General features: G+C 37.9%; 1 protein-coding gene across 22 annotated transcripts in view; it reads right to left on the minus strand.

Annotated features, from left to right (window-relative positions):
- Positions 1-19140, minus strand: part of LOC105937280 (adhesion G protein-coupled receptor L3) — a 333177-nt gene that overhangs the window by 21690 nt on the left and 292347 nt on the right. For 13 of the 22 annotated variants that reach the window (XM_036146482.1, XM_036146481.1, XM_036146486.1 and 10 more), the window contains 6 exons: positions 17464-17530; positions 15005-15096; positions 8127-8168; positions 4779-4805; positions 2553-2721; positions 2083-2208 (listed from right to left, as the gene is read on the minus strand). In XM_036146482.1, coding sequence (XP_036002375.1) covers positions 2083-2208; positions 2553-2721; positions 4779-4805; positions 8127-8168; positions 15005-15096; positions 17464-17530 — 523 coding nt within the window. The remainder of the gene's footprint in view (positions 1-2082; positions 2209-2552; positions 2722-4778; positions 4806-8126; positions 8169-15004; positions 15097-17463; positions 17531-19140) is intronic. The other 9 variants (XM_036146500.1, XM_036146498.1, XM_036146499.1 and 6 more) reach the window with 1 other exon arrangement.

A 19140-nucleotide genomic window follows, 5' to 3' on the forward strand; every position in this document is an offset into this window, starting at 1 on the left:
GACAGTTTTGAGAGGTCCAGGGTAGAGGGCTTTAGAACATGGGCCCACTGTCTCCACTGTCAGCTTAATGGTGGTTGAATCATGATGAAGAGCTGTTGCCCAGACACTGGTTCTGGTGTCTGGTGCTGGTGGAACAGAGAGGATGTCAACCACTGGAAAAGTTTTAAGGTTAGCGAAAACATCTTTTAGCTGTTTAAACTAGAAAAAACTAGTCCATGCACTTGTCGTTTCAAGGCTGGACTATTGTAATTCTTTACTATCAAGAAGTCAACAAAATGCAGTTCAAAGCCTTCAGGTGATCAAAACGCCGCAGCAGAGAGATCATATTTATCCTATTTTAGCTTCTCTTCATTGGATCCCTTTTAAATCAATAACATGATTGTTGGATTAGTTGGTTACTCTGAATTGCCCTTAGGTGTGAGTGCATGGTTGTTTGTCCTGTATGTCTCTGTGTCGCTCTATGATGGACTGGCTGTGTGTCCCAGGTGTACACTGCAAAAACAGATCTAAAAATAAGTAAAATGTTCTTAAAGTTAGTGTTTTAATCCTTGATTTAAGCAGGTAAATAAGATTATGTGCCAACGGAATGAGTATTTATACCCCTAAAATAAGATAATAAGACATCCTGCACATGAAATAAGCAGATGGGGATGAATTGTTCCTATTTTAAGTGCAAAAATCTTATTCCATTGGCAAATCATCTTATTTACCTGCTCAAATCAAGGACAAATAAACTAATTTTAAAGAATATCTTACTTATTTCTAGTTCCGTTTTTGCAGTGTACCTCTACTCTGGCCCCTGACAATGACAACCCCGTGACCCTGGAAGAATAACCCATTATAGAAAAAGGATGTCAAAATGTTTAAAAGGACCGATACTACTCAGAAAATGATAAATCTCCACATAACCTCACCATAAGATAACCAAACTGTCTTAAGGCTGTTTCCCTGTGCACCTTCAACATTTCACAGCTATGCGTCAGCTTAATTATATCATTGACACCTCCATGAATATCTAATCACACTGAAGCAACTGTTCCTGTTTTTATTCCCCTTTCACATACGACAGCACACATTTTTTTGTTTTTGAAAATGAATAAATGAGTCCTGTGTCAACGCGAAATGGCACACATCTCATATAGTTTAACAGAAACATACACTGACACTGAGGATCTCATTAACATAATTATTCACCAAGCTATGGGGACACAGACTGGTTGAAAATGACTGTGCTGTTTCACAAGGACAAGAACATGGAGGCCTCATAGCCCATGGGTATAAACACAGTCTCCTGATTGCACATTCATTTGGAAGCTTCAGCGTTTACGTTGAGCGACCACACCTCTCGGAGAGAGCTTCATGCACACGGCGGCTGATGAGATTGGAGCGTTCTTGTTGAAGCGGTGTGCATAATCAAATGCTTTGATCTATATGCAGAAGCCAGCTTGTATCGTGGGATGCCACTGCATGCTTAACTCTAAGGACTATTTATGATGCAGCACTGACAGGAAATCATACACTTTGGGAAGACGTTCAATTATCCTGTATCCTGGCAATTCGTGCAATAGTTCATGTTAATGTGGGAGGAATCCATTAGGGATTTACTTTACACAGAGACATACCACTTGCGCGCAGAAACATGTCTTGGCAAAATTTCTGTGAAATTTGATAAATTCTTCTCTGAGCTGGAGGCAAAATTTGAGCTATAGTCTTCGCGTACATGTGCATTTTAGACGTTCTCCTCTGAAAATAAACACCAGGCTCTCTGGTTTGACTTACAAGCGTTGGCTTACCAAGCGTTTCTCTGCTATCACTATGAGGCAAAAGCAAATACTCAGTTTCTGTGAAACCTGTCCTGCATATTTACAGTAAACAGCCACTGTACAGGTGTTGTTCTAAATATGCAAGATTAACTCCCTGTCTCTACCCACTTTATGTGATTAGAGTACTAATAAATACACTGGTGATGGATAAAATTCAGGGGAATCACAAATAGGAGTACATTTCAGTTTGTTCAAATGTGCTAGAGACCAATAGAGATACATTTAAAAGAGGAAAAATAAAAAAAACGTTTCTTTTAACCTGTGACCCAGAAGAATACCGTCCTGGAGTGCGAGAGGTGCTGCCCTTCACAGAGCCAATGGAGCTGTCCACGCTCTTGCCGCTGCAGCAGTGAGTGCGCAAGCACTTGCCGTACTCCTTACGCACCTGCAGAAACGGATCAAAAACAGGGAGGGGGCGTTTGCAAAGACATCAAGCTTTATATTAAGATTTATGCATTTCTTCCTGTTAACTGATATCCTCATTTATTAGCAACCCTGAATTTAAGACTTTACACGACCCCCCCCCCCCCCCCCCCCCACACACACTTTTGCCAAAAGGACAGCATTTGGTCTTCCCCTGTGACATTTCACAAAGTTGGAGCTAGAGCTGCACGACGTCAGGAGAAACATTTAATTGCTAAAAATTGCAATGTCAGCCCCTGAACATATAGTTTCAGATGATCCTTAAGGGGAAAGTTCCAGACTAAAACTTCAACAACGATTCGGTACCTTCTTCTGCAGTACGCAGTGGAAGATGAAGATGAACATCCCCTGCAGGGAGTTGAAGATGGTGAAGAGGTATGCCATGACCACCGTGCTCTCATTGACGTACATCAGGCCGAAAGCCCAGGTCAGCCCGAGGAGACACAGCAAGGCGATGGCCCCGATCACCCATGATCTGGAATTGAAGCAAACACTCAAATTATGGACCAAATTTAATTTCATGCAATGCAACTTAAAGTGCACTTTTCAGGAAGCTTGTTCTGAGACTGGAAGGTGAAGCATGAGAGGTACCAAAATGGAGATGATCTAAAACATATATATATATACATACACATATACATATATATACACACATATATATATATATATACACATATACATATATACATATACATATATACATATGTATATGTATATGTATATATGTATATATGTATGTATATGTACATATACATGTACATATACATACATATATACATATATATACATATACATATATATATATATATATATATATATATATACATATATATATATATATATATATATATATATATATATATATATATATATATATATATGTAAATAAAATCACAAAACAAATGAATTAAGGAGAAGAAACTTATGAAAAACAGCAACGTGACAGACTGGTTGAAAAAATCTGCATGTACGATAAGAGTTTATATGAATGAGAGACTAAACAATACAGTATTTTCAGTAGCAGACAATAACAGGATAAGTTACAAGCTGGACTCTTATTGCCCAAGGCTTTTTCAGAAGTCTCTGGCCAATTCCTCCACAAGCTAAAGGTTTAACTGAGATAAACGTCCAAGAGAACACATCGTCCCTTGATAATGAGGAGCTTTCTCTCAATGCCAGGGCACTGTGTAAAGAATGTGGCCTTTTTTTCCCTCCACCTGCACTCTTTCGGCATTTTGGCGACATGCTGTGTGCCGCACAGTAGGTGAGGCCGGATCGAGAATAATATCTGACTCATGCCTCAACTTCCCATGAAGAAGAGTTTACACATATAAAAATCTTTTCCTTTTCAGTATATTACGTTGATTTACACTTAGCATATTAGTCCTAGGGGCTTTTAAGCATTACAGCAAAGACGTAAGGATGAGTGTAATCTGTGGATGTGGCGAATAAGAACATTATAAGGGTAAGGAGAATCAGTCAAATACCACTACTTTTATTTAACAAATGCTATTTGTAATCAAGAGAATTGTGAATTTATGTTGACTGAGAATGTCCTGGATGCTTTGGTGTTTGTGTTGTTTCCTAAGCTGATCGGCATTAGAAGCAACGGACTGTAGTACTGCCCCTTGTGGTTGCATAAGTGTATAACAGCTAAACTCAATAATTACGCAAGCAGTAGCAATGATTGTTTTTTTTTAATGCAAACAAAACTAGTGTTAGCTGTAACACTGTCATATTGTTGGCAAGACAAATAATAACATGGCCAGATTAAATTATCCATTCATTGCTGCTGTTTATCTATCTATCTATCTATCTATCTATCTATCTATCTATCTATCTATCTATCTATCTATCTATCTATCTATCTATCTATCTATCTATCTATCTATCTATCTATATGTAGATATATATATATATATAAATATTTGCCCTAGAATCTAGTTTTTGCCCTAAACTGGATTCTATACCATTTGTAACTGTGAAGCATCTTCAGATGACTATTCTTGTGAAATGATGCTGTTTAAATACACAATGCTGAAATGAAACTGAACCAATTTTCTTGAAGCAGCCTCTCTCTAACTTTGTACAGAAATATATAACAAATACAAATTTCCATTTCAAACATTCTTTAGTAAACTTTGTCTCTGTGTCCAGCTCGGACTGTGACCCATGACCTTAACACATTTCCAATAGAGCCTTAATGCGCTCATAGACGATAGCTTCCACTTGACGGATGTGAGTGCCATTTCTTCATTACAGTACTAATACATCTATACTTTGCACCGTGAAGATACAGGTACCAGTTTAACATTATCTTGCTTGTCACATCTGAAGGCACAGTGTATCTAAGGCTGGAGTACTGTGGGCTCACTAATGCGGCCTTCAGCATGATTGAGTGCCCCCCTATTAATCACGTTAATGATTCAGCGAGGAAGCCAGATGGATTTTTGGTTCTGATTTTGTTTCATACAGAGGTGGGAATGAGAGATGGGATTATCGGGAAAAAGGGTCCTTCCAGGTTTGTCTTACTTGACTTCAGGTGCATAATCCTGATAGCTGGGCAACATTACCAAAACAGAAGCATAAAAAAAAAACAGAAATAAATCAAAACACAAAGAAAATGAGATGCTGTAACATTTGAGGCTAAAAACACAATATACAAATTAGGACATAGAGAGGAACAATGCAGGGAGAGCAAAGATGGAGTGCTTGTTGGCTGAACAAAGGATACAAATGCAAACATTAAGACCAAGAATAGCGTAGATGACTTTTATAAATTAACAGGTAGTAACCAAATTTTTCTCAGTTCAGAAAAGTACAGGATCTTACTGCCCTCCTAAAAACTGGCAGACTTTTGCATTTAGCACCATTATAAATGGGCCAGGTGCAAAGCAAAAAAAAAAAAAATGATTTATGAATTCAGCGGCTCAGACATTAAACATAATTTTCCCAGGGCTGCCTTAATGACCTGGTGGGGGAGGTACTTCATCAAGAAGACTGCCCTCAGATTGCACTGAAAAACACATGCTGCGGGTCCAAAAGAACCAGAAATATCTTCCTCTCGCTAGTGGCAGCTTTGTTTGAGAGGGTGGTGGGTGACAGACAAAAGAGGTCACAAAGAACACACCAGAGAGGAATCTGTATGACTCATATAAGGACATGGAGAATATTCTTCTGGAGACATCAGCTGAAGATCCTGGGATGGTTCAGGACACCGCTTGGCAGGAGCCTCGAGGAAAAAACTTCTGAGTTCAACAGTATGTTAAAAAGTATTAGACTTTTATCCTTACTGGGTTAACAGCATCACTAACTCTGTAATAGTTTATTTTGTTACAGTATTTTTGGCAAATTAACTGTTTATTTGGGGCGGGGAGGACTTCAACTTAATCTAAAGGGATACCCTCTGCCGCCAGGATATTTTCAATGTCAAACAGTTAAGTTTAAACATTTTCATCCCTCGGATTTTTTTTTTCTGATAATATTTTGATAGAACTGCAATTCTGAGACAGTGACCACCATCCTAAAATAAGAGGTGATCTAAAAAAAAAAAAAAAAAAAACTACCAAGCATTGTATGCTGCTTTCAAATATTTGCTGTCCTTGATATCACCTTTTTTCATAAATTATTATCCACACTACCTCGACAAACATATATGCCTGATTCACATTTCTTCAAACGCATGTTTTATTTAGAGATGTTATGAATTAGTTATTGCAATAAACCCCTTGTGGGGGGGGGGGGGGGTGGCAGCACATATTAGACACACATATATATATATATATATATATATATATATATATATATATATATATATATATATATATATATATATATATATATATATATATATATATATATATATATATATATATGCATATCAAAATGTAGGAACTGCATTATGATATGCAGTGCCAAAGTGTTATGTCTGCCAAATGAAATCAACTGGCTTTTTTAAAGCTTTAATAAGTTTAATAAGTTCTAACAAATGAATGCTATTTTAAAGCATGACTATTTATGCCCCTCCGACGCTAGGGTACCCTTGCACACAACTTAGCTACTCCGAGATGTTGCTTGTACAATCATGCATACTGCATAGTTTTCTCATATTGACGTGTAAATATTATGTGTTTTTTTCTCCTGTTTAACTTAAATATTAAATTTTTCCAATGTATGCCACAGTATCAATAACTCTGCAATGTTTAGTCAGGTTTTATTTTTACTTTTAATTTAGTCTTTCGGATAAGTTAATTTTCTGTTGCATTAAAACTAACTTTAGATTACATTTGCTTGTGTTTTTGCTACTGATTTAGTGTGTAACTGTGTTTTTGCCAATGTCACAACTGAATATCGCTATTGTGGGACAATAAATTGAAATCTCTTTTGCATTAGGACCGTTATTTGTGTTAAACTCTTTATACTGACGTCCGTGTGGGTCTGCAGTTTGTTACCACTTTAGTATCAAACTCTATGGCAGATCATAACCCATATGTTTTAAATCGCCAAACCTTTCAGACGAAACTTTGTTAGTGATGGTCCACAGACCCAGTCTGTCTTCACTGTACATAACCACACCATGGATATCAATTCCTGGTGATTCTTGCAGATTGACAGAAAACTGCATGTACAACACTGCATTTACTTTGAGTAAAAAAAAAAAAAATACAATGAAATTCCTTATTACTGTCACAGTTGGTAAACAAAATTATGTAAAATAAGCACATTTAAGCAGGAGGACTACTTTAAATTGTACCATTATTACCTGTTTCATACCAAAGGATCTTATATGCACTGTTTTTGTTACTTGCAGTGTCACAATAATTGCGTCAGAGAACACAACTGTTTAAGTCGGCTTGTTTTAAATCTGCATAGGCATTTAAAAAAGTATTTCTCAGAAGACAAGAAGAGGCATAATCAGCCCAACAGGGTGTGAGTTCATCAAAGCTTTGATTAATGGCCTCTCATCTAAAGGTGGGTACGCTTAAATGCTTTTAAAGATTTTAAAGACAGACATTTTTGGAGTCTCAACTCAATGTGGTATGAACATTTTATGTAAATATCTTGCATAATTCACCCTTTGATATGTTTGTCTTATTATGCTCTATATTTGCTAAATACAAAGGTAGTGTGAATGTCACAAGCTTGAAATGTCCTGTGAAAATGGCAGCTTTATGACATTTAAAAAATGAGACCATAAAAACCTTGTGGAAGAATGTATTATTCTACGATTAAACTAAAGCTGAACTTTTGGACACAATTCCAGAAGGCAGATTTGGCAAAAGAACACAGTACCTAAAGTGAGCCATGGTGGTGGCACCATCATACTGTGAGGTTAGACGGCGCACATCATTAGCGGCGGTACTCTGATCTGAAAGTCAAGCAGATGGAACTGCTCTTCTTCCTCACCTCCAGGTCGGCTGTACATCAACAAAAGCATGGCAGTTTTGGAATGGCTTGGCCAAAGTCCAGAACTAAATGTGATTGTCTTTAACCTGTGCTGTACCATATATATATATATATATATATATATATATATATATATATATATATATATATATATATATATATATATATATATATATATATATATATATATATATAAAGAAGCATGGCAAGCATGGCGAAAGTTTAAAATTATCACATTCTCATTTTCTTATACTCCATGAATCGGCAGAGGTTTATGTACGTTTGAGCCACTGTATACTTGGAATTAATTACTAAGAGAGCAAAAGCCACACGGAAATTGATGAATAACAGGACAGTCTGTGTCTCCATAAAGGAAAGAGGATAAGGGAGGTGGGGATGGGGGGGGGGGGGGTTGAGACAAAGCACAGAATCAATTTTACTTTCCAGCCTGTACTAAGAAATTTTGCGTCTTACCAGTGCCACTCTACAATAACACATCCATCATAATAACGGTAGCTAAAATGAAGAGGGAAAAGAAAAGTGAAATGAAGAACAGAAAAACATTTAAGACAAACAAGCAAAAAGTAGCAGGGCGTATTGTAAGTCCTAATCAAAAGCAGTAAGACAGGCAGGCATAAATAAAACCAGACTGAATGAGATGAAATATTCATATCAAATTAAAAAAAAAGCAGAATGATGAAATCGAAACAGAAAACTTGACATCAAACCAGAAAGAGGAACCAAACAGAAAGATGAAACAAAAGAAGACAATACTGAATAAAAAAAATAAAATAAAAAAATCCTAAACTGACCAAATTAACAAATGCTGCCACACTGATTAACCAAACCAGTTCAATGTGACACTGGAAGAGAAAGATAAGGCAAAAACATTGTTTGTACAGTTAAACTGCGACAATTAGAGGATGTTTATGCTCAGCTGAGAATTAAAACTGGAAACTCTTCTTTTCTTTACTTTCCTTTTTATGACTAAATACTGGCTTTAACAAGACAAGCAGCCGATGACATTCGGACCAGTTTTGTGAACATGTTCGTTCAGTTTTGGGTTCAGTGACACCTTAAGAACAACACTAAGATGAATGAGCGCTGACACAATGGACCAGTTTCTTACTCGACACAGAAAACAGTGGCCAGTCTTTTAAAATCGGTGCAACTTGGAGTCAGGAGGTCAGCTGCTTGTTACATTTAGGAGGGCTTGGAGTTATAAATCACAGCAGAATGAAAACAAAGACGTTCGATGTTTCTTTTGGCAAAATTAACTCAACATTATATTGTCCAAAATTAGAAAAAAAAGGAACCTTGCAAAGATATATGAATGTCCAAAGTGGCCAAAATGAAACAAATAAATTACTTAAATGTGTCAATTAAGAACAATTGGACACAAAAAGCCCAAATTAAATATATGATTAGTTTAATAAGTCATAATTGAAAATGATTTTTAGAAGAAAGTTGCTAAATAAATATTTCCCATTTTATTATGTTTTAGTTACTTGCTTCTGCTGCAATTTAGAAGAAAAGCAGTGGAAATAACATTGTTCTAGTCTATTGAAGCTGATCAGAGATTGACTTTCTGTGCCGATTAACTGCTTCTTTGGCTCTATTTGATTAGCCTTAAAAAGACAGATTAAATTATTAGTTATAAAGCTTCCTTTATATTGTTTAGGAAATGTTCTACATAATTTAGTGCACTAGTTTACCTTTTCTCAGCTTCGTAAGAGAACAGTCTGCATGGCAGAATAAGGCCTTTTTTTTGAGCTGCTGTTTATCATCTAGTCCGCATAAAGTTTTCCTGGCCATTGTTGGAGTTAAAATAAGTCAAATACTTTGGTAATTCTTGCCCGCTGCATCTGCCTACTGGTCCTTCGCCCTCTCTGAGAAATTCATGTTTTCTGATTACATGTACGACGTTCCTTTGACCCGGAATTGGTCATTTCAGTCGGGTGGGTGATCGATGTCTGATCCATTCTGCTGTCTGACCAATCAGCCAGAAGCTCCATCTGCACTGTGAGTGTTAACTGTGGTGAGCAAGGAGCAACTTTGGGTCTACTGTCAGGGGGTTAAGCTTTCTGCCATTTTATTTATTTGTTGAGTAATTTCCTTTTGTTAAGGGATTCAGGCTATTTTAGCTTTCCTGTATTTGAAATACATTGTAATGCTTTTACTGTGATTTACTTAACGTTCCTGTTTTCTTTGTATTAGCTACCCTGAACCGTTTCTGTTCCACACCAGTTTGACAATTAATAAAAGACTTACTGTACCTTTGTCACATTTTTTTCTAATAAAAATACCATATTTTACATTTTATGACCAAATTTGCAACATGATGCAACAAATACAGTCATAAGTAGAGAACAGTGGACTAAAACTAAAAATATTTACATGGACAATTTATGATCAGAGCCCCATTTTTAGCTCCCCCTCTTTCCTGGACCTGCGACCATTGACCTGTTTGTCCCCCCCCACCCACCCTGTCGACGGGTGTGGTTTACTGAGACCCAAAAACGAAAAAAAAGGGGAACAAAATCATAAAAGAAATACATAAATAATTATGAATGATTCTAATATTAAATAACTGAGTTCTAATGAATAGATGTCACATTGTATCATATACTTGATTAATTACTTCTACGTTCAATTAGATACATACATTAATTAAATTTATTTATTTCCAGTTTTATTGCAATAGTGATGGAAAAATAATCATTATTTTTATATTGACAAAAAAATCATAACCGACGATGACGCATCGGGCACAAGATTGAGAAGAAAATTTAAATTGTTAAATATCGGGTAAAAATTACAATATTGCATTTGTGTTTGACTTTTTTTTTAACCAACAAAGCAGGAACGCTTAAAGAATAGTCGTGTCTGAATGTGCTTGATCTCCAGAAAATAGGATGTACTTTTCTGCCTCTGCATTTACACTATTTGTATCATTTATCAACAATGTTGCACAAATGCATTTTTTTTTCATAATCTATTCGGTTCAAATCTCTTGTAAACTGATGGAAGTTTACAAGAGCTGATGGAAACCGCTCTTACAGTTTTAACAGTTTGCAGAGAACCGCTAGAATATAGTCGCTACAGCAGGGGGTCCGGAGTGTGAGAGAGAATCTATGAGAATGAATACTAAACAGAGGTCTTGTGACTGTGTAAGTATTACATTATGTAGTCACTACAGGAGTCAAGTCTAGATTGAATTAACAATGCGGTAAAGTATTGCAGCCTCAGTACCGTTTTTATGAAGTGTTTTAAAGTCAACAGACCAGACAACTATGTGGGCACAAGATTGTGTAATTTCCTAAAATATAAAAAACAAAAACTTGTATTCTGACAGGCTACCAAAATAGTATGTTAAAGCTCTGCCCATTTCTGTTGCCTTAAAGGACAGCTCTGTTCAGAAGCTTAATCACACCTAATATGAGCTTAAATGTCTTATTTATTTGGGACTTTTGATTATTTATTTGAATCATCCTTTTTCCCACACTATAATGATGATGACACTTCCATGAGTAAAAACTAGGAAGATTAAAAAAAAAGTGTGGTTTTTTTTCAGATTGTTCCAAATCAACATAGGCTCAAAATTATACATACAGGCTCAAACATCTAAACACATTTCCCTAAGTATTCAAATATTCAGTTCTGATGGTTCTAAAGCTGACAAGGCAGGGGCCCTTCTCCTTTAGTAATCATGCAAGGTAGTTTCTCTTTGCTTATTTGTTTGACAACATGTGTTAGATAAACCAATACTTATAAAAGCCGGAAATCCCAAGAATTAATTAAGCATCTAAGAAGGATAGTTGTGCATTTACACAAGATGGGGAAGTATTTTTTATTTAAAAAAACTACCAAGACCATCAGTTTAAATAACTGTGTGGAAGTACAAGTTAATTAGATGTGTCAGAGGCTTTCTAAGGTCTAGACGAAGACTCCAAATGTCAGACTCCGATGAAAAAGAAATGGCTCAAGCCTTTCATGACATGGAAGCTGCTAAAACGACAGTGTCACAGTTCACAGTGATGCTTTCTTTACATTGCTATGCACTGACATGGTGCTAAATAAAGAAAGACATTTCCAGCTCAAAACATGTGAGCAGCCGTGGAGTCCTGACATCAATACCTAATAACACTGTAATAATAACTTAATAATACCTTAATAACACTTAACTGTCAAGCATCCTGGTAGGAGCATCATACTGTTGGGGTTTACAACTAAAAATTGCACAGCTACATTTCACAATGTGGATGGGATAAAGAGCAGGACTTCCCTCCAATTCTTAACCTCAATTCAGCAGCTAGAGAGGTAAAGCTCGGGCACCAGTATACATCAACGCATCATAACTGGTATGAGAATAGATTTAGCAGGCTAACATCCAGCTAATGGAATAACCTATCAACACCCCTGCAGAAGTTGTGTAAAAGATGGTTAAAACCCAGGTAACCTACCAAATTCAATTAGCTTCGCTGTTTTTTACCAGAAGACAAGTATTTAGTCAGAATGGGCAAGCGGGTATGGAAAACATGGTTCCTTTAGAACGTCCTCAGGCACAGTCTACAGAACACTGGTTGGAGTTTATATATTTGAGCCTGTATGCATAACCATGTGTGAAATACAGAAAATCCTAGTCAATAAATTCTAGCTTTTGAACCAAATTCTAGGTTTTTTTGTTTTTTTTTGCTAGTTGTTTATTCATATAGACCTTCATACCCTTGATGAGGGTATGTAAAACTGTGTTAACTCAGTCACATCCTTCTGAGGGAAGAAACACGCTGGTCATCTATGATCTGAAAGTCTATGTCCAAGTTGCTGATGATGATGATTTCATTTATCTATTTATTCCTCGTGTGCTTTCACACATTCATGTGTGTGCAACAGAAAAGTGGCAGGCAGACAGGGGTCACTTCACAGACACCCTCGCAGCAATGTGACGCCGCTGAAATACAGCCACAATACCGGGCATAAAAAGGAATAATGTGTCTAAAGTGGCTTAAAAATGTGAAGCAAACCTACAGCAAAATACACAGCAAGCATCCATCAGAGCATAAAGGCAGCAAAACGACATTACAGCCATCTGCAGAAAATGTTCTTGTCCCGACATCCGAATGTGCTGCATCATCTTGCAGCCATGATTTAGGTTATTTCACTCACAGAAACCCTACTTGTTTCTTCCGTTGAATGTGTTGAATGTATTGTGAGTAGTCAAAGCTTGCATTTCTCTGCTAATGTTGTCCCTTAATCAGCTGCAAGTTAAGACTTAGATAACACCAGGGTCTGTCAGATTGTCTCCAGGCCTTTTTTTTCGACCGAGCCAACGACTGCTTCCTATTTAGATAATGATGGAGACGCAACACAATACCTGTTTGATTTTAACCTGGACTGGCATAACCTTTAAACATAATGAGAGGTGCTTACCTCTGCGGAATAAGGCTCCCCCTACCCTCAGGCTGGGTGTTCGCAACTTAACTGCTTTTAATAATGGTTTAAAAACATCAAGGAAGGAACAAGGTTCCTGCACATTATTCATGTGAATATTTCAGACTTTTTCCTGTGCCTGTTTTACAGAGTTCTTAGTCCTTTTTTTATTTTAAAATATAAAATAGTAAGGATTACAAAGTATATAAGGAATATGTTTATACAGGGGGAAGGATTTAAACATGGATGCAAAGAGAGGAATGAATCTGCATACTTTATGGTGTCAATTGGGAGATTTTGGTGAATGAGATGGAACGGAAGGCAAGGAAAGACGATAAAGGAAGGAAGGAATGAACACAGAAACAAAGAAGGAAATAAAGGGAGATATGAAATGAGGAAGGAAAGAAAAAAGAGAGAAGTATGGAAGGTCACAAGAATGACGGTGTAAAACAAAGAATGGAGAAGAAATGTAGGTTGGACACAAGAAAGGAAGACCATAACGCAGGATTGTTGACACAGGAAGAAATACAGACAGACTTAGGGAAAGAAATAAATGAAGGATGGAAGAGAGGATAGAGGGAAGGAAAAATGAGAATTAATGTAGGACGAAAACAACGATATCAGGATGAAACTAAATAAAAAAGGTGTGTAATTAAAGGAAGGAATGGCAGAGAGAAAGGACATTAAACCCAAAAATGGATGGACCAAAAGAAGAAATAACATAAGGAAAGAAAAGACACAATGAACTAACATAACTGAAGCAAGGGCATGAGGATGGACACTGAAAAAAACTGAACTATAAATAAGTAAAATGTTCTTAAAATCAGTGTATTTGTCCTTGATTTGAGCAGGTTAATAAGATGATTAGCCAATGGAATAAGATTTTTGCACTTAAAATAGGAGCAATTCATCTCCATCATCTTATTTTAAGGGCAGGATGTCTAATTATCTTATTTTAGGGGTCAAAGTACTCATTCCATTGGCAGATAATCTTATTTACCTACTCAAATCAAGGATAAATACACTAACTTTAAGAACATTTTACTTATTTTTAGATCCGTTTTTGCAGTGGATGGATGGATGGAAGGAGAAGAGGGGAGGACTGAAAGACAGAAATGATATAGGACACACAAATGGATGGACCCAGGGAAAAAAGGACACAAGGAAGGAGAAAATGACTCAATAGCCAAATAAAAAGGCTCAAGGCACAAGAAACGACTCAAGGAAGAAGGTAAGGAATGATTGAAAGAAAAGTCTTGGCACACAAAATTGTATGGACCAAGGGAAAGGAATAAAAAAGGAAACAATGACCCAAATAAAAAGATTGTTACCAAAAAGGAGAGAAAAGGAAGGATGGCAGTGATAACATAAAGAAAGGATGTAGGGCCAAAAGATGGAGGGATATTGAAATGAAGGAAAGCAACAATATGGCAAAGAACTTATGGAACAACGATTATGGAACAGAAAAAGAAGGAGCAACACAAGGAAAGAAGTGATGACAGGAAAAAGAGACAAATGACACAAGGAAGAAATAAAAAAGGAGGTGAGGGGATAAGACAACGAAATAAGGAATAAAGAAAAATATTTTCCACAACTCGTTTCTTTTCCTCGTACTTATACCGACGCAAAAAAATACCGTTATCAAATGCCATACTTTTCCAGACTGCGTAGGATCCCTGAGAGAAAGGCAGGACAAAGGACAAACACCTTGGAAACATGGGTTTGGCTCTAAAAGTTCATTGCAAATCGAAGCATGTCAGCTCGTGCTCAACACAATTCAGCGGTGAAAGGCGGGGTTTAGTGGGAGCAAGCCCCGAGCCTTCATACCAAAGCATTCTTTCAATCTGCAACAAAGGCGCACAGGCGAGGCGCTATTTCTAGGGTGACTTAAATGGATATCTGGACGATCAGAGTGCTCTTACTTGATGTTGTCCAGGCAACCGGAGTCTGGTTTCAGAATGGCCGTGTGATGGAACATCTTGTAGAGAGCGATGCCCAGGAAGATCACGTTGAGCTGCGAGAGAAAAGGAGAGAGGGAGGGGGGGAAACAGCGAGTGAAGCTGGTCCATTTCGTGTCCCAATCCCCATTCATTTTAAATTGGGGCACTTTGTAGCACAAAGCCGGAACGCTGTAGCCAGACTCGGTTTTCCACTTTGCCAAACAGAGCGCAAAATCCCCTGAAGCCCTCCGTGGAGGTAAAACAGAGAGAGCGCGGGGACCGAGCGATACGAGTCCTACTCACACTTTGTCTCCTCACAGGAATACCGCTTTCTTTCTTCTTCTTTAGCACGCAAAAGAATACAAATAAATAAACATGCCGACTGTGGCGCATCTCATTAATCTTCTCTGTCAGATTGTGATCACAAGGAACGGAAAATGAGCCAATTCCAATCGCAGCGTGACTAGGGCCTGTTTAGAGTGACTCCTCACAAATTACAGCAATTAGTCTGATGGAACATAGTTTCCTCCAGTAAACAGGTGACATTCAGCTCGTATGTGGCAAGATTAAACAAATAATAACTTGTAACTAAATGAAATAAACCGCTACGGATTCCCAAAGGTTGGAAATCAACTTCAGCTGAGCTACGGCCGTTGTGGTTCGTTAATAAAGAAGGAGGCGAGTGATGGGATAAAGAAAGCAGCAATCCGCGCAATTACGCCAAACTGGCACATCAAGGTGCCGTACGCATGATAGCGTGTGACAAACAGATCATTGCTGTGCAGCGAGATACGTGTCATTACTGATCGGGTCGGCATTTTATCCACTTTTTACAATTAGAGATTTAGATCCTCGCACAAATATTTGTACACCTTGGACCTTTTCACTTTTTTTTCCCACATTTCAACCCCAAATTTCATCATAGTGACAGAGCAGCTGTGTGCCACCTGTGGCTCTTCTGCTCCTTAATGGCTTGGGAAAAATAAAATAAAAAAAAATAAAAAAAACATAGACACAAGACAAACAGAAGGCCAGGTTTCAACAGCTTTTTCATCTGCTGTCATGCATTATCTGCATAAAATATCCATAACAGTCTGACGCTAATGTCCCACGGGATTTCTTTTTCTTTCAGTCTTTGTTTTTTTTGCCATTAGGCTGCAGAATAAACACTTTATTTGTTTGAGTGGAGTACTTGTTTTCATCATTTTTCATTGATAGGAGAAAAACCGAGTTGGGCTCACTCCAATCAAAACAAGTTATTTTCTTCCCCTCGTTGTGAAAGTATTTTTTATTTATTTTTTTGCTTTTTTGGTCTTTGTGCTTTCTTAATGTTGTTGGTTGCAAAAAAAAAAAGAAAATGCACTAACAATATTTGTTCATCAAAAGTTAAATCCTATTTTTCCCAAGTCTCAAGTCCGTTTTCTTGATTTTAATTAGGGTGAGGGGGACTAAAGGATCCGGACATTGTAAAGGTCACTGAACCTCCTCGCCATAAAGAATCCATGCGGTATTGTAAAAAGAAAGATGAAGGACACCAGCCGTGACTACACAGAGGAGTTTTCTATTATTAAAGTAGGCAGGACCTCCTCTACCTCTCAGCAGAACCACAGGCTGATTGATTCCTTGCCACACGGCACTAATGAAGTAATTCATGCAAAAGGAGCCCCGACCTAGTGCTGAATACACCAACATTACTTAATTCAAAATCCTTATACATTGGTCTTATGCAATGTTCAAATTTTCTAAAAAACTGAATTAGGGTTTAAATCAAGATCAAGTGGTTTGATCTCTGATAATAATAATAATAATAATAATAATAATAATAATAATAATAATAATAATAATAATAATAATAATAATAATAATAGCAGCTACAGCTGCAAGTGGTTGCCTTGCATCGGATTCAAAAATGCAATTCTGAAAGGAACAAGGTGCTGTCCTACTTGGGAAAGGCACAGAAAAAAAAAAAACGTGTGTGTCCTCCTTGCATCATGCATGTGTGTCTGCAGCCACAGAGCGGACTGTGTGGCTGCAAGCAGAAGATGAAGAAAGGGTAGTGGAGTACGAGTTGGAACGGGCACAAAATCAATCATAATCGCGGCGCGGATTACTCCAACACTGCGAAAAGAGCAGAGTTCGCTCTCTCTTTGCCTCTCAAGCGCCACAACGTCGCTCTCAGCTCCCTCTCCAAAACTGTCTTAGCCAATGACCACGCCGCAGTGACACGCTGCAATATATATCCTCTACGCCCCTCATTCGTTTTTCTCGATGCTTCCGTGCCTCACGGTGACATGTGTGCTCAACAGAGGAACCGGGGAAAAAAAGGGGATCTCTGTGGACCATTTAAGCAGCGACCCGCGGGCTAAGTAGGGTTAATGAGCAGAAGGGAAAGGGGAGGGGAGAGTGGGTGGCGGTTATTAGAAGAAGGGACTGTAGCTTACCATAATTATCAAGGTTGCAGGTCCTATGAAACTCCAGATGAAGTACGTGTCCAGGCGAAGCCAGCAACTGCAACGAGAGAGAGAGAAGTAACGAGAGGTGAAGGGGACGCAAAGTGAAGTTAAGGGGGACAGGTTGGGGGAACGTGAGCAGAGAGGCAAAGGGGGTGTTGAGATATGAGGTTATAGCTTTATACTCCAGCTGAGGGGGTTATACATTAAGTCGGAGGCTGGAGTGACACAGAGAAATAGTCCCTTCAAAACATGCTGGCTTAAAGTGGCTTAAAGAATTAGAACCATCGGCTAGAATCTGGAGGAGATGAGGCTCTGTCAGTCATCATGACGCCTTAAAATACTCAGAAAAACAATCGCTATCAGCTAACAGAAATAAAAGGAAAGGACCGTGAGCAGAGATCAGCTCCGTTCTGTTTCAAGTTCGTAGGGTTAAAGTGCCAAATTACCATTCAATTAGTCTTCAATTGCATCCCAATTGTCTCACTCCAAAGGAATTGGATTGACCTTGACCCAGACGGTCCCTTAAATTCTCCCCGACATGTCCAACATGTCCGTGTTAGCTGTGAATACTCTGCCGGAGCTGCCACCATTGCATTATATGATGAAGTGCTCTCCTGACCTCCCGCTTCGTACCAAAACAATACGGAAAGTTAATCCCGCCCTCTGCCGAACGCGGCCAACGGAAGGTGTCACAGTGTTTCTTTGGAAAGAAAAGGGGGAGAAAAATGTGATTCATGACCTGTGGTTGAATTATTAATCTTTTAATCTCCGCCACTGCAGCAGATAGACGCCTCCATTTTTGGCCGCTGAAAAATGACAATTCTTGCCGCAGTGACTTGTCGCTCAGACCGACACGCAGTGGAAGTGGAAGTGGCAGGGAACGAGCTGTGATTCGACGGCATTTTAAGGCAAATTAAAATGTTAGTGGAACTTCTCAAAAAAAAGGGAACCGGAAGGATAGGGCAATAATTCCCCCAAAATGGGCCATCTCTACAACAGTGCCGTGAACAAGATATTTATGCTTTGAACTCCTTAGCACGTTGTCTTGTTGCAACCACAAACTCCTTTGCATTTGCATCGAGACCGTGTGTGAACGACCGAGAAAAAGTTATGCATAATCGTAACGTGGAAGTAAAATTATGCATAGTTTCTATCTTTTTTTTTCTTTTTTAGAAATAAAAAACTTAGGGCTGGGCAACGATTAAAATATTTAATCGCGATTAATCGCACTGATTAATCGCGATTAATCGCGATTAATCGCATTGTATTTACAAACTCCAAGAATGAATTCAAAAGTAGTGTAAAGAGCACTTTTATTTTAATGTTCTGCTGCCATATGAACAAAAGTGTTGTAACATTTGTAGCACTTATCAGTAACACATATTTAGTGTAAAGCTCAACTTAAACATGTAAAACAAAAAATAGCAAAAATAATAAATTAAAGCTTATTGCCACTGACAGGGAATTCTCTTTATGGGGAAAAAAATCTACCAAAAACAGGCAATTTCTGAGGTAACAGCAGGGAGCAGCATTACCATTTTATGTTTAATACCAAAGTTTAACTTGGCAGTGGTTCCAACTAACTTGTTTCTGTCATATTCCATGCTGGAAGAACTTTAAACTGAAATGCTTGCTAACTCGATATGCTTGCGTTTATTTGACGTT

This window comes from Fundulus heteroclitus, chromosome 14, assembly GCF_011125445.2.
Source record: "Fundulus heteroclitus isolate FHET01 chromosome 14, MU-UCD_Fhet_4.1, whole genome shotgun sequence".
Classification (NCBI taxonomy): Eukaryota; Metazoa; Chordata; class Actinopteri; order Cyprinodontiformes; family Fundulidae; genus Fundulus; species Fundulus heteroclitus.